We start from the raw sequence: 14,943 nt of genomic DNA, 5'->3' as shown, positions 1-14,943 counted from the left end.
TCAGTGAAACAATATCAAAAAAGATTTATTACAATGAATTGACACAAAATTACATTTTTATCCATACAAGACTGAAAAACAACTGGACCAATCATACAGTTAGCATCAGGGACACATTGTACTGTACAAGCTAACTTTCTGTGCATCTACGTCTTATCAACATTATCCTTTGTAGCCTTTGAGGTTGTGTGTTTACAGTTTGTTTACAGATGTTTCTGACTTATCAAAAGCCTCATTTTTACAATGACGATCTCTCAAGGAGTCATTATTTTTCTGAATCATGACAATAGGATAAGACATAAACTTGTTTTGGGAAAATCAAAAGAGGTGGTTTTAGCATATGTTGTTAAAAAAAACCCCTTTAAACAGCTTTGAAAACAGCATGAATGAGCAAAAAGGAATGAAGCTATAAGCATCAATACATATGGTCACCCAGTATTCAGCATGCAGGGAATAAAACAGCTTGTAAAAATATTTTACATAAAAAGTTGTCATATCAACTGGTAAAAGTTTGTAGAGTGACTTGGTCACAGTAGCTTAATTCACTGGTTAAGATGAATTAATTGAGTCAGTAATGTTCTGTTTTAAATATAAATTGGGTAAATCCTCACCTCAGCACATTATTCATGTTCTTGTTTATTTCAGGGCTGTAAAACAAGTAAAACCAGCAAGATTCTACTTTCACTTCCAGCAGCTTTGTGAGTTTAAAACAGACATTTGACATTCAGGAGATCCCACAGTAAATCATCAATAAATCACATCCAGTTCAGAGCGCTGTAGAAACATTAAAATACCTGGAATGATTCATATGTCCTGGAGGAGGAAAGACACAGCTTCTCCCACATTTTCTTTAATGCTTCAAATCTCATTTTCATAAATCTCACAAAACAATAAGCAAAAGCTTCCTCACCTGTTCCAATATCACTCTCATCACATCTTTCATAGTGTTCAACAAAACGATACCAAGTATCGGTATAAAATTATACTGACATTAGTGCAAAACAGAAGCAGGTACATCATTCTATACATTATCTGGAGTATTAAACACTGCAGAATGTTTTATAGTCTCGCTAAGCGTTTTGGTTAATTTCATGTTACATGCTACACATTGCAGTGGTGAGACACTGCAGTCAAACACATCCTCTGGTACAGTACTGGAATCTCAGCTGTAGGCAAACACTTGAACATATATCAACATGTAACACTTCCTCAGTTACTGTCCCTTTTTTTTTAAAATAAAAGCCGAGGGATTTATTGTAAATATTTAATCAAAGAACCCTGTTTCTGTCAGTTCTTTATCATATTAATAACATGAAAAAAATCAGTAGTGGTACCTTTCAGCAGTTCATAAACAGCCTGGGCTTGAGGTGCTGGTTATCTTTTCCAGCAGGGACACATAGGCTTGAGTTCAGAGGGTTTTGTGGGTAAAAAAGGGATTGGGGGTAGTCGTGTGGGCAGTCTAGGACATCAGGACTCGTGTGGTGGAGCGTCAAAGAAAAGCTCCCGACAGAGCCTGGCCGTGTCCTCTGGAGAGTAGACCGTGAAGCCGATTGTCCGTGGGTCGTTGAAAATTTCATAGTCGTTTCCTCCCTACAAAGAGAATCATGAAAATGATAAACCAATACACATGGCAGATTACTGCACCCTGCTTCAGTTCGTTTTCACATTGATCAACATTCTTTCCGCCGAGGCTCTCCTTGTTGTACAAACATGAACTTTGAACTTTAACCCCTAAGCCTGGACAAACAGTCGATGGCCTCTGTTTTTATCTGACTCAGCACTGAAGGCATGGCTTCATAGGAGTCTGTCCGCTGTAGTCATGTTTACAGCAACACATTACAGCTGTTTCTGTTCACATCTGTATCATCTGTGATGCTCACAGGGAAAACTCTGTGGTGGTCATTTAGCTATATGGCAACAGAAGTATGACTGAAAAATTTTCAGATTTTTTTGAAAATTTGAATGAGAAAATTTGTTGAATTCCATAAGATGGCCTTTTAAAAAATTACCATGCCTCTAAAAGTATGAGGACAAACATTGCAGTAGCATGGGTTGTACTGAAAAGCTCAGTGACTTCCAGCGTGGCACTGAATGCCCAAAAATAGTGAAGTTGAAACTGCAAGACCCCTCAACTTCAATTAAGGGAGATTTTAATGCTACAGTTGCTTGTAGCCTGCTTCCAACTTTGTGGCTACCAGGAAACCATATAAAGAAGTGCTTTTCTGAGTTTGGAATGAAAGAGTTTGACTGGCTGGACTTTAACTCCATCTAATTCCTTAACGATGACTGTGAGCCAGACCTTATCACCCAGCATAATTACCCAACCTCACTTATGCTCTGTGTGGCAGCAAATTCCTGCTGTCAGGTTCCAAGAACCTGGTGGAAAACCTGCCCAGAGTATTGAAGGCTTCTATAGCAGCAGATTAATGCCTGTGGTTTTCAATGGGATGTTCAATAATCACATATGAGTGTAATGTCTGGGTGTCCACATACTGCCATCCATGTAATATATAAACAAGATGATTGGAAAACAGTGTCAGTATCTGTATCCACTTTAATGGATCTATATACAGCACATATCAAAGTTTCTATCATAGCACTGCATTCAGATTTCCCAAAACATTACAACTTGCAGCTGAACTTACATCTGAGGTCTCGTTGCCAAAGAAGTAAATGGCGTCCAGGCCTTCACTCTCCAGCAGCTCTAGACACAGTCTCTTGTCCCAGCCCTCTGGGAAAATGTCGAAGCTGATGAGACCACCTAAAAAAAGATGATGATGATGATTAACAGTTATCAACATCGTCATCTTGGAGCTGCTCTTATCGATATTTTTATGTTAATAATCAACTAAATTAGTACGCATAAAGCGAAAGGTGACGCATGTGGTGACAAACCCACAGAGTATTATCACCTGACTCTGCAGTTCTTTTCAGCTATACAGAGCATTTTATTGTCTTTCAGGTCATTGTTTTAGTGCACATTTACTGTATGGTTCAGTCTCACTGCTTTCATAATCCAGCAGCAGCTGCTCTCAACAGAGAAGCTAAACTGATGGTTGGGTGGTCAGAAACACAACTCCAATTAAATACTAATGTTTTTCCATCTCTGCTCGATGTCTAAACAGGGTACCTCAGGGTATCTTAAAGGTACCCTGAGGAGTTTTCTTGTAAACAAACATGTTTACATTGGGTGTTACCCACACACATACACATGTATCATTGTATGTGTGCACAAGACAAACAGGGACCCACTCATAAGAGGGATAATATGTCAGTGATGTATTAATAGCTTGTTGTGCTGTCCTCAAGAAGACAAAAACTAAATTAACAGTGCTTTAAGCATATACACTCATACAATGTGTATTTCATGGACAGATTATTTTAAAGAGGACAATGAAATGTTCTGATATCATCCACATATTTGCTAAATTTTTCAATAAAGAGTTCATGACAAAAGAGTTCATGCTGCGTTTACAGTACAATACTTATTAACCAGTACATTCAATATGCTGCTCAATACTTTCCCTTTTGCACTCTTCCACCTGTATTTACATTCAACACCTCACATAGCTGCGCTCAGCTCTGCAGAACAAATATTATTTACACTCTGTGACTGATGGAGGCCTTTAGCTTTTTATCTATGCAGGGACAGACCTGTTTTGTTCCGACAGTTGAGAGAACGTGTTTACAGAGAAACACATTTGGAGACAGGTATCACCTAACCCCGTGTGTTGTTTTGCATTTTCTATATTGAGGAGTCTAAAGATAAATGTAATTAGTGTGGTTATGGGTGTAACTCTGGTCGGTGATTATTGCAATGTGTGTTTTGCAAAATCTTGCATTTACAAAACCCAGATGGTTTTCATTACAGCTTATATATTTTTTTTTTACTACAAACTGTTTTTTCACTTTAAAAGTCAAAGAAAAAACACTGTTGTTGCTCAGCTGCTAGTCTAAATGACCGCAGTGACCTTTGAATGGTGAAATGTGGCTGCCAAGTTCTCTGCAGCAATTTCTTTTCAATTCATTCTTGCCCTTCCCCCACTTTCCACCTTAAATGTCTTGTCTCTCAGCTGGAGGATTTAAAGAGCCAGTAACAAAGGCACCAGCTGAGCAGCATCCGGCCAATCAGCAGGCTGTTTCACTCACACACCCTCCACACGCCTCCTTACCAAACACCTTCAACCTCAGACCATAAACATCTCAGTGGCTCAACCACATCTATTATCTTCCCATCTCACAGCCTGCATTTTTTATTCCTGAGCAAAAACAAAGTAGACGTGCTGGGCAGATGACAACACATAGATGTACACCTTGTCTTAAACTCTGGAGGCTGTAAATAAACCTGAATTTATCACACAACCTGTCTTGATAAATTAGGGTTACAAAGCATTTTTGATTAATGTTGGACAAAAGGGTGCAAAAATACAAATGTTTCAGAGAAATAGAGAAAATACTGATGACAAATCTGATGAAACATGATAGTCACCATGGAAAAATGTGTAGGAAATGAAAATTCTCCTGATATAGATATAAGACAGGATATGTATGCATGCAAACACGCACAACGTGTCTCAAATGGTTTGCTTCTTTGTATCCACATCAACTCCCCTGTCTGATCTTTATCATGTAATAAGGAAAAAATCATTACAGCGAATAGCTTTTACCTCAGATCATCATGTCATGAAAAATGAGTGTCCTTTAAGTTCTGTACATACTGTGCAGATTAGATAGAAGAAGAGTGTCGGGTTTATACCCTGCCACCTATGCAGAGATCAGCAGTGTCAGCTAACAAGGGCAGCCATGCTGAAACAGATACACACTGAGGAGGGTACACAAATAAATCTCAAACTCCGTACATCCTCTGGACCTATCAGCCCATTTCCTCGGTGCCAGAGTAAACAGAGTAAACTGTAAAATCTCTGCACTGAGCCCTGGTGTCGCAAAAAACACACAACTGCTCTCCACCTTGGCAACCTGAGTATGTGTAAAGAATATCCATCATCTGGAAAAAAAAATCACACCTGCTGTAAGGAAACGATCATGAGCAGAAAATGATGAATTATTCATTGAGAACAGTAGAGCTGGCAGAAAAATTTAACAGGGTGAGTCATGAAGAAAATCAAGCTTGTCTGCTTTGTTTGTTTGTCTGAACTGTGATTGCTTCACGCATCATCAGCAGAGGCCAACACCTTGCCAAGCACGTAAGCAAACATAAAGCACTGATTTTCCTTATTGCTGCCGTGCTGCAGGAGGGAGAGAGGGAACAGTGTATGTGTAATAGATAACTGAAGGCTCCAATGTCCAGCACAAGGTCCTCAACACATCAGAGGTGTGAGGGTGAGGGTCTTTTATTAAACAGAGATAAGAAACAGCAGACAGATATGCTGTGAGACTGGTTTGTCATTGAGCTACACTGCTGTAAACAGAGCAGTTTTTCTTCCTGAATCAACAAGCTCCGAGAATAAAACCAAAGATGCTGTTTCTTGGTGTGACTGCTATTATTCAGCACGGTGTTAAAACTATACTTTCTATAATGGAATGTCCAAACACAACTGACAAATGCACACCGGCTCTTTTTTCTTCTTTTCTTACATTTAATGCAGCTGGTTCTGCTTCCTGCAGATTAGGAGTTGATTCATTTGCTACTTTGTAGAAAATTACAGGATGCAGTGTTTTTTGTGAGTACAAAAATCATGAATGTTTTGGTTCAAAAGTGATTTCTCTCCCTCACGCAACACATAAATCAAGCTCATTTTGGTACCTGGTTCATACTAAAGAGAAGCTAAAATGTTATTTGGATTTTTTTTACCTTGTGGTCACTTAAAAACAACAGCAGTTTTAAGACACAGATAAATACTGCTGAGAAGTTTTAGGCCAAAGTGAAATGATCATCACTCAGTGGAGCTTGACAAAGGCTCTGCCAAACGTGAAGTTTGTCTCAAAAGCTTTGGACTCTCTCACCTCTAGTGAACCGTAGTCCTTTCCCAGCAAACTCCTCTTTCAGGGCAGCAACAAATTTCTCCCTGATCTTCTCTCTCTGTGGGGAAAGTGACAACACAGTCAGACTCAGCTTGCCAACATTGTTGCTGAGCAAACAAGACTCATTTAGCGCTCTGGCTGTGACTACCCTTGATTATGACCAGCATCTGCCCTGTTTCCATGTCATGTTCATATCACATTTCAGTGTGAACATAGCTGAGAATTCAGCTGTATAAATGTTAGCATGTAGCTGAAGGGTTAAACCTCTCCTCCTCTGTAGCTGTCTGTTTCCTTCATGTTGCCCGGCTCTGTGAACCATCAATGGAGAGCCTGTTTAACTGCCCTGAAAGCTCAACATTGTTTGACGTCTCTCTGCTTCATTGAGCTCATTTCATGAAACAGACAGACACAGAAACGGAGAGGCGGTCCACCAGGACTCTCAGTGCCTGATGTGTAAAAACATACAGTTTGTTAAGCTGCTGAATTTGGATGCTGTGCATTTTAATAAGGTTCTAGTGGGGTTATATTTCATTGCCATGAAGGCAAAATGGCAGATCCTCTCATACAGAAAGTCCTGATCTACTGATACAGATTGCATCATTATCTAACCACCTAGTCACAGGGTTGAATGTTTGCACGTAAGTAGGTCACCTCTTCATTGAACACTGCAGATGTTTTGTTGAATTCGGATGAAAATTCCCATTTACACCACGCATGCCAATTGGTTACTAATAATGCACTAATGATGAAAAACTTTACCTTGTCAATTTCTGAGAATTCGATTCGCTCCTCCAGTGTGCAGCTCCGGCCAATGGGGGAAATGTTGAGCATCCCGTTCCTGAACTCGATGAACGTTCCCCTGCAGGCAAGGAGGGACGTACGGTTAAAGGACATGTTACCTATTAAAAAGACTTAACAGAGACAGAAACCTGCATTTGGTTTGACATTTATTTAGAGCCTTGCCCCACATATGGAGAAGACATTGTATTTCAGTTTTTTTCACACACAGAGGTCACAAATCCTGTTTTTTTTTCCTGCTTTAAAATGTTGGTGCTGATAAATAAAGAGATGTGGCATTCCTGCATACCAGGAATGCAGGTCAAAGGTGTGTCCGTGTGTCTGCCTGAGTGTTTAAGTGACTGTTGGTGTAACTTTCCTGTGATTTTGGTCGGTGTCTCACCTTTTCTTTGGCAGCTTGATGAGTCCCATGTAGCTGAGGCAGAAGTTGATCAGGTCCTGCAGCAGCTCCTCCCCAATCTGGTTTTGAATGGCCTGCCAGGATGAAAATGCAATAATACCGATATGTTCTTAATGATCTCAGTTGTCTTGTTTCTTTGCAGGCAAACATACTCTTCATCACATACTGTATAACATGAACTATGTATCTTACAACATGAAGCACTTACTGGACTGTATAGTGATTTCAAACATGTGCTGCTCTATAATTTTATCAGATTATCACCTCTATAGGGGGACCATGTTAAGCGTATATGTAGTATCATGCAGTCCCACGTATTGTTCTGAGACAGGTAACATCCTGGATACCACGACAGAGCATGATGATGTGTGCGTTCACTTACATGTTTTGAGAGTAGTTTCCCATCTTTGTACTGCACAGTCCCGTTCTCAGCAAACACATAGTCAAACTTGTGTATCACTGCAAGACAAAAGACAGGTGAAATGTGGCTAAAAGTGCTCATCTGGTTCTCTCAAATCTACACACTCAGCTAAATGAACAGTGATTGTTCTTCTAATTATGGAAGAGGAGATCAGCCTGCTATATTTACCTGGTTACAGATCACTGTGTACGTAACACTGCCTGGAAAAGTTTAATCTGTCTGACCTTCCCACTCACTTTGGCTGTTGTGTCCTCTGTCAACAACACTCGACAGTCAAACTGTAGCGCTGCTTTGATTGCTTCAATAACACAGAAGTCACCTGGGAAACAGTACAATCCTGCAAGTTTAAGGCTTGAAGAAACTGCTGGATTGTGTGAGAACTTCACGATTTATGATAACTGGGTTCAAAATGTAACTAAACCTGTTTTTGGAATAAACTGTTAAGTGATTAGTTCATAAAGGGTTTAACACATTTAACTGATGATATCATAAAACTGACTATTCACTTTTTTCATCATCAGTAAAAAAATATTGTAAAAATATGATGTTATAACAACATAAGCAGCTTTTCATTACATTTTCAACCCATGTAAAGTATCATTTTAGAAGGTTTTTTGACAGGCCAACATCAGCTGTGATTGTGTGCATCGTGAAGTACAGAAAGATTCACCTTTAGCACACTTGGGCTGGTTATGAAACCTCACGGCTCCCTCTTGGCACAATATGTCTGTGTTCCATTTGTCGCCAAATATTTACTGATAAACAGCTTTCCTTCATGCAGTCATGTGTCAACTCAGCTGGGAGGCTGTTGGAGCTGCAGTATGAGGGTCAGTGTGTTTTAGCGGCAGGTTTGAGAGCCATCGGTTAATAAAGTACACAAAACTGAACCACTGGAGTTGTCACGTGAGCTCAGACATAAGCAAGAGCGCAGGTGACTAAGTTCAGTGTGTTCACTTTTTGAACTGTGTCTCCCACAACGGCACTCCCTGTACTGTCGTGAAATCATTTAAAGAAATGATGAGTTAAAATGCAACAGTTGGTCATCATGAGGCAATTATAAACCCAGCTTTTTTAATTGCTGCAGAAGACAATCAAGCTGAACTAACCTCTAGTCTTGTGTTATCTTTTCTTTAGCTGCACAACTGATAATCATGACACTATATTTGAGGCTGTCTCATGGCCTATAATCCTAAATTATTCCCAAGGCCCATCCTCTCCGCTCAACTCTCTGTGGGCTGCTCAATTAAGCAGAAGTTCAAGTAAAAAAGTATCAGGTCATGTGGTGTGATGTACAGTGTTTAAGCTGTCTGTGACTCACCATCATCCCCCTCCCCGAGCTGCTCTGCTATTTTGGAGTAGTCTGACCCTCCCACGATGCCGATCTTCACTTTCCTCCGCAGAGTCTGGAAGAACTCATCCAGCTGTGGGTCAATTTTCTGCAGATTACAGAAAAAATGCAAGGCACGTCGTCACTTTGTGTGAACTGGAAGAGCTTTCTCTCTCGCACAGACACACAGACCTTAACATACACACACATGCACCATCATTTAGAAGACAAATCTGTGTGTTACATTGTGTTGTTATCTAATCATTACACAGAAATAACAGAGAACAATGGACATGGCTGCAGAAAGTGCCTTTGTGGTATCCAATTTTGGAACTGTTCTCCAGTTTTGTAACATATGTATGGAAGAAAAACGCCTGAGTTGCACGCAAGGGAGACTGTATTATGTAATATCTGGACGCAGACGCGCGCACACACACACACACACACACACACACACACACACACACACACACACACACACACACACACATACACATAAATCATTTACCCAAGATGAACCCAAGATAAACCCAATGACAAAACAACAATGAAGAAACAGAAATTATTGGCTTGGATTGTAAAAAAGTTGATATCAAATCTAAAAAAATTAAAACACGATATGAGGGATCATGTGAGGTCTAGAGGACACAGTGTGCTTTCAGAAACCGTCTCCCACCGTGAAAATCACTCAAAACAAATGATAGAGGCAGATGAACCTGGAGCTGCAGAGGAGCTGTTACGAAAGCTTGTAATAATCAATAATCGAACACCTTGTTGGTTTATTGATCAGACGTGAGCTCACCTCTCTCGGTGGTGTCAGAGTGCCGTCCACGTCAAACAGGCAGAGGATGTTTCGGTCCGACGAGAAGCCGTTTGCTCGATCCATTTCTTCTTCTCTTTTTTTGAGTTTTTTTCTTGTGTAATAACACTGCACTTCTCAGTGTTAACACGTCCAACCCGCACACACACACACACACACACACACGCACACACACAAATACACCTTCACATGAGGGAACAAACGAACCGCGGTTAGTTGAAATAAATAAATAAATAAATGAAATTAGAGGAAGTCCAGTCAGTCCTCTTATGTGAGCTGACAGCCACTTCTTCTTCTTCTTCTTTTTCTTCTTCTTCTTCTTCTCCTTTAGGTGCACAGTCCTGCTTGATGGGCTCGGTTCAGCTTCAGCTCACACCTCAACAAACACCGCATGCTGGACGTGTTGGGTTTCTTTTCGTAACACTGTCACTCACCCGGCATCCAATCACAGCCGTGTGTGGGCCGTGACGTCATATGGAGGGCGGGGCGGTTCGCGCTACATGTCAATCAACGGTTGACCTTTCACCTACATGTGAGGAAGAGTTGAAGTGATGGATGTAGCTCTGAATGGAAGACGAGGATGTTGAGGTATAAACACTGTTTATTAGAGTAGAGTAATACCGTTACCCACTATTTAACAATGACAGGGAGCAACATTACAGCAGGGGGCAACATGCATAAGAGATAAAATAAAATAAATTAAAATAAAAATAAAATAGTAGAGTACAAAAGAGTGTATTGTGTATTGTACACAGATATATTTGTGCAACATTAAGTAGGAATTTTGCAAAATATGCCTTGAAATTGCATTTGACTGCAAGTTTGAGTTTATTATAGTTACTCAATTACAGACCAAATTATCAATTACAATAATCCTTTTGTTTTCGTTACAGTCTTCTCAAACTTTACAGTCTTGTATCCAGTGGAGACTTAATTATCTCCATCTTTATTAGGTTACCACGAAGTCTTTGCCAGAAGGGTCAATGATGAAGCTAAATTAAGGAAGGCAATCAGAGCTGCTCTCACCTGATGTTGAAGAGTTCATCAACAGGAATGTTTGATTCAGTTCTTTTATCGTATATATACTGAACGTAAAATATATTTCGGACTTACTTTAGATAATCTCCTCACTTTATGGAAACGTATGACAACACTTTCATACTATTGGCAGCGATTTCTGTTCTACTGTAATCGCACATTCTAATACTGTATTTGTCACATCCTAGATTATGCCTCTGCTCTGGTCTGTATATTATATTACATTATCTAATTAGATTATATTAAATTAGATTAGGTTAGATTAGAATGTTTAGATTAGATTAGATGAAGCTATTTTAGAGTAGATTAGGTCAGGTTAGGTTAGACTAGATTACACTAGATTAGATTAGATCAAGCTAGATTAGAGTAGATTAGGTTAGGTTAGGTTAGGTTAGGTTAGGTTAGACTAGATTACACTAGATTAGGTTAGATTAGATAAGATTAGGTCAGGTTAGGTTAGATTAGATTAGATTAGGTTAGGTTAGGTTAGGTTAGGTTAGATTACACTAGATTAGATAAGATTAGGTTAGGTTACACTAGATTAGAATATTTTAGATTAGATTATAAAACATCACATTACATAATCTATATTTAGATTATTTAGATAATATCAAAAATATTTTACATTACATTAAATAGCTCTATATTAAATTAAATTAAATTAGGTTAGGTTGGATTAGATTAGATTAGATGACCTCAGTTTAGGTTACATTACATCAGATTGCACTGTATTGTCACATTTTTAAGCACATTGTGTTTCACATAAAAGACAACAAACTGTTATAAATACTGTCTGCAGTGCATTTCATTTCACTGTCTGACATACACAGTGTCAACTGTAATGAATCTGTCAAGAAACAACTGTCTCAAGTTAATAAATCAAATCAACCATGTTATTTTATTAGTATCATTGAGAATATGGTACCAATACCATGCTTGCCATCCAGAACACTCTATACAGTATGTCACCCTTCAACATGACCAAAGAGAAAAGGTTTATGTTCAAGTTAGAACTAAAGACCATTTGATCAATGATTTTGAAACTGGACAGTTTAATAGTGATGTGATCTGGATGAAAATATGTTAACCAAACATTTCCATTGAGGAAAGGAAAGTCTTCTCTGCAGCATGTTGTCTCCACTGAGCCAAAACATCCACAAGAGGGCAGAATTTGAGAGCGATAGTACCACTCAGGAGTGCTGTTGTGCTCGCTCAAATTTAACAGTTTTTGACAGACTCCCTCAGGTTAGTGAACAAGTTGTGGAAATATAATGAGATTATAGGGATGATAGAAGGAATTGACCAAATCACTGCTGTGACCAAAACAAAGCAGGTATTACACACGTGCAAGACACAGTGAATAATGAGTCTCTTGTCTCAGTGCAGAACTCAGTTAAACACTGTCACCGCATTTCTCACCAAATGTACATGAAGTCGAACGTCACTCACTCTGTATTGATTTAAGTGTTAATGTGTGTTGAAGTAAGGCAGGGCTCTCAAACAGCAAACAGCCTGCAGCCTGCAAATAAACACGTTTATCTTACATGTTCCACCCAGTAGTGGGAGAAGTAATCAGATCCTTTACTTAAGTAAACGTACCAATACAACAATGTAGAAATACTCCATTACAAGTAAAAGTCCTGCATGTAAAATCCTACTTAAGTAAAAGTAGATAAGTATTAGCAGCAAAATGTGCTTGAAGTATTAATGTAAAAATACTTGTTCTGCAATAACTGATATATTATTATATATGACATCATTAGATTATTAATACTGAAGCATCAGTGTGTAAGCAGCATGTTATTGTTGTAGCTGCTGGAGGTGGAGCTAATTTGAACTACTTTATATACAGTTGGCTAGTTTTGTCTAGTGGTTCCCAACCTATGGGTCGGGCCCATCCAAAGGGTCACCAGATAAATCCGAGGGGTCGTGAGATGATTAATGGGAGAGGAAAGAAGAAAAAACAAAGTTCTGATACACAAATCTGCTTTCAGTTTTTGGACTTTTTCTCTTTATTGAAATGAAACCATGAAGCTGTTAATGACGCATTGACATCTGAAATGTGACCCCGACTACACACTGCTTTTTGTAAGACGTCAAAATCCAAAAAGGTTGGAAACCACTGGTTTCTTCTTTAACAATGTGTTGTCTGTTAAAAGCTTGTTATATTATCCATTGTGTCAAATCTTCATCTGAAAAGTAACCAAAGCTGTTAAATAAATGTAGTGGAGTAGAAGTATAAAGTAGCATCAAGTGGAAATACTCAAGTAAAGCACAAGTACCTCAAAATTGTACAGTACTTGAGTAAATGTATTTAGTTTCTTTACACCACTGGTTCCATCATGTGGGAAATTGAAATAAAAATTTCTTATATAAACATGCACTACTGACCTCACTAAACCTCACTTGTTTTAAAACATTTATAAAACTGGATAAAACCAAATTGTTTTGTTAAATGAGAACATATGAAACAGTTTGTAGGAATAACTGGGGCTGTTTTGTAACAAGAGACTGGCTTAATACTGGCACCATAAAGCACTTGTATGTTTTATCTTTTCTGCAATTCTAAGCAATCATAAATCACCACTGTGTGGACCTTAGGTTCAAAATAAATGATAAATGTCAGAGCACAAAGTAGTATGACCCCTTTTGGTCTTCTACGTGACGTATGTGTTACATATCTTGGCATATGTAGGGTACTTGTGTGTGTGTATGGGTGTTTCGATCAGCTTTGAGTAGTTACGTATGAGATGTGTAGTTCTCTTCAATGTGGCCAAAGCCAAACCATTCGGTGTCATCAAGGTCAGTCAGTCATTTTTGTTCCAGATTTATTAGTAAGCTGCCAATTGATATGGTCAAATTGAATGAGGGAGAAGGCAGCAGAGGACAATTATTGACTAATCATAAACAGACTAATCATTAGCTTCTGAAATCAACATACTTTCTTATCTGCATTGACCTCAATCCTCAATGTTTTCTCCAATCCCAGCAGTCGGGGTCTTATAGCTTTAACCTTTATTTAAAGGATAACGCTGGCATTTGTCTGTTTTTTTGTTATTGTTAACAAATCCCATGAAAAGACCAAAACCAACAATGTGTTAATGTCTCAGTGCTGTCTTCCCTCATCTGTCTGTGGCATCTCATCTTCTACAGAGGGTGTAAATCTTTAAAAAAAAAAACAGCTCTCAAATGTATACTTTCATTTAAAAAAAAAGGCTCAGTAATTTCAGGAAACAGCTGGGCGCTGTTGTTTTTAGCAAATGTTTCTCACACAGGAGTAAATAGTGAACTTAGTGGGGACTATTTTCAGACAGTTAATACGCAGTTCAAATAAACCTGTTTTTTCTCTGTATATTTTCAGTGACGGTGAATGTAAACATCAAAATACTTTCAGTATGTGTAGGAATCGAACATTTGAAAAGAAAATATTAAGGCATCAGAATAAATGGAGGATGGACTGTTTTTTTTATGTTTGCCAATAAAGCAATGCTCATTCTGCTTGTTCCAGATGTTTGTTTCACATAGAAACACAAATTCATTGTTTTATGGCAGCACTGTGACAATACATAATAAATTCCACATGTCACACTGTGCGCATCATTTTGTATACTTTTCTCAGCCTGGCATATTTAGTATCTGTGGTTTCTTGGGTCGAGGAGGTGAGACGTAAGATTCATCACAAAGACAAGATATTTTGTAAGGGATAATTATTCCAGGTTGTGTTTATAATGTGCTCTTCTGAGCCCTCTTCCAGTGTTTGTGTGTGTGTGTGTGTGTTTGTGTGTGTGTGGCCTACATGCTCATCCACCTGTTTGAGCTGAGTTGAAGGCCTCCATTAAAACAACCCTCTTATCTACTTTCATGCGGAGGGGAAAGTGCTGTGTTAGACCCATTTTCTCAGCCTAACAATACCAGCCACTCTTAACAACATTCAGTTGCTATTAAACAGCCACCGTGAGACAATAAAACAGAGTCTTGTTCCTTTTAACAGATCGCTGCTTCCTCTGCCTGATAATGTGCCAGGGTGTGCTGAGACGGAAAAGCCTCTTCACAAGAAATTGTAATGGGACTAAATGACTGTGTTCCCTTAGCCAACCGTGCTATTAAAAACGTCATATGTGTGTGTTTGTTTAAGAGGTTTACAACCCTATAAGGTG

General features: G+C 38.8%; 1 protein-coding gene across 1 annotated transcript; it reads right to left on the bottom strand.

Moving 5' to 3' along the window:
• LOC122967433 (phosphomannomutase 1) lies at positions 1-10,146 on the bottom strand. The gene is made up of 8 exons (XM_044332092.1): positions 9,731-10,146; positions 8,920-9,037; positions 7,563-7,639; positions 7,163-7,254; positions 6,742-6,841; positions 5,965-6,040; positions 2,646-2,761; positions 1-1,590 (listed from the first exon to the last, which is right to left on the bottom strand). Exons 1-8 carry the CDS (start codon positions 9,812-9,814, stop codon positions 1,468-1,470), a joined length of 786 nt encoding a protein of 261 aa, XP_044188027.1. The 5' UTR covers positions 9,815-10,146; the 3' UTR covers positions 1-1,467.
• Positions 10,147-14,943: the final 4,797 nt, after the last annotated feature.

This window comes from Thunnus albacares, chromosome 17, assembly GCF_914725855.1.
Source record: "Thunnus albacares chromosome 17, fThuAlb1.1, whole genome shotgun sequence".
In the NCBI taxonomy this organism is placed as follows: Eukaryota; Metazoa; Chordata; class Actinopteri; order Scombriformes; family Scombridae; genus Thunnus; species Thunnus albacares.
This window is presented reverse-complemented; position numbering and strand designations above follow the sequence as displayed.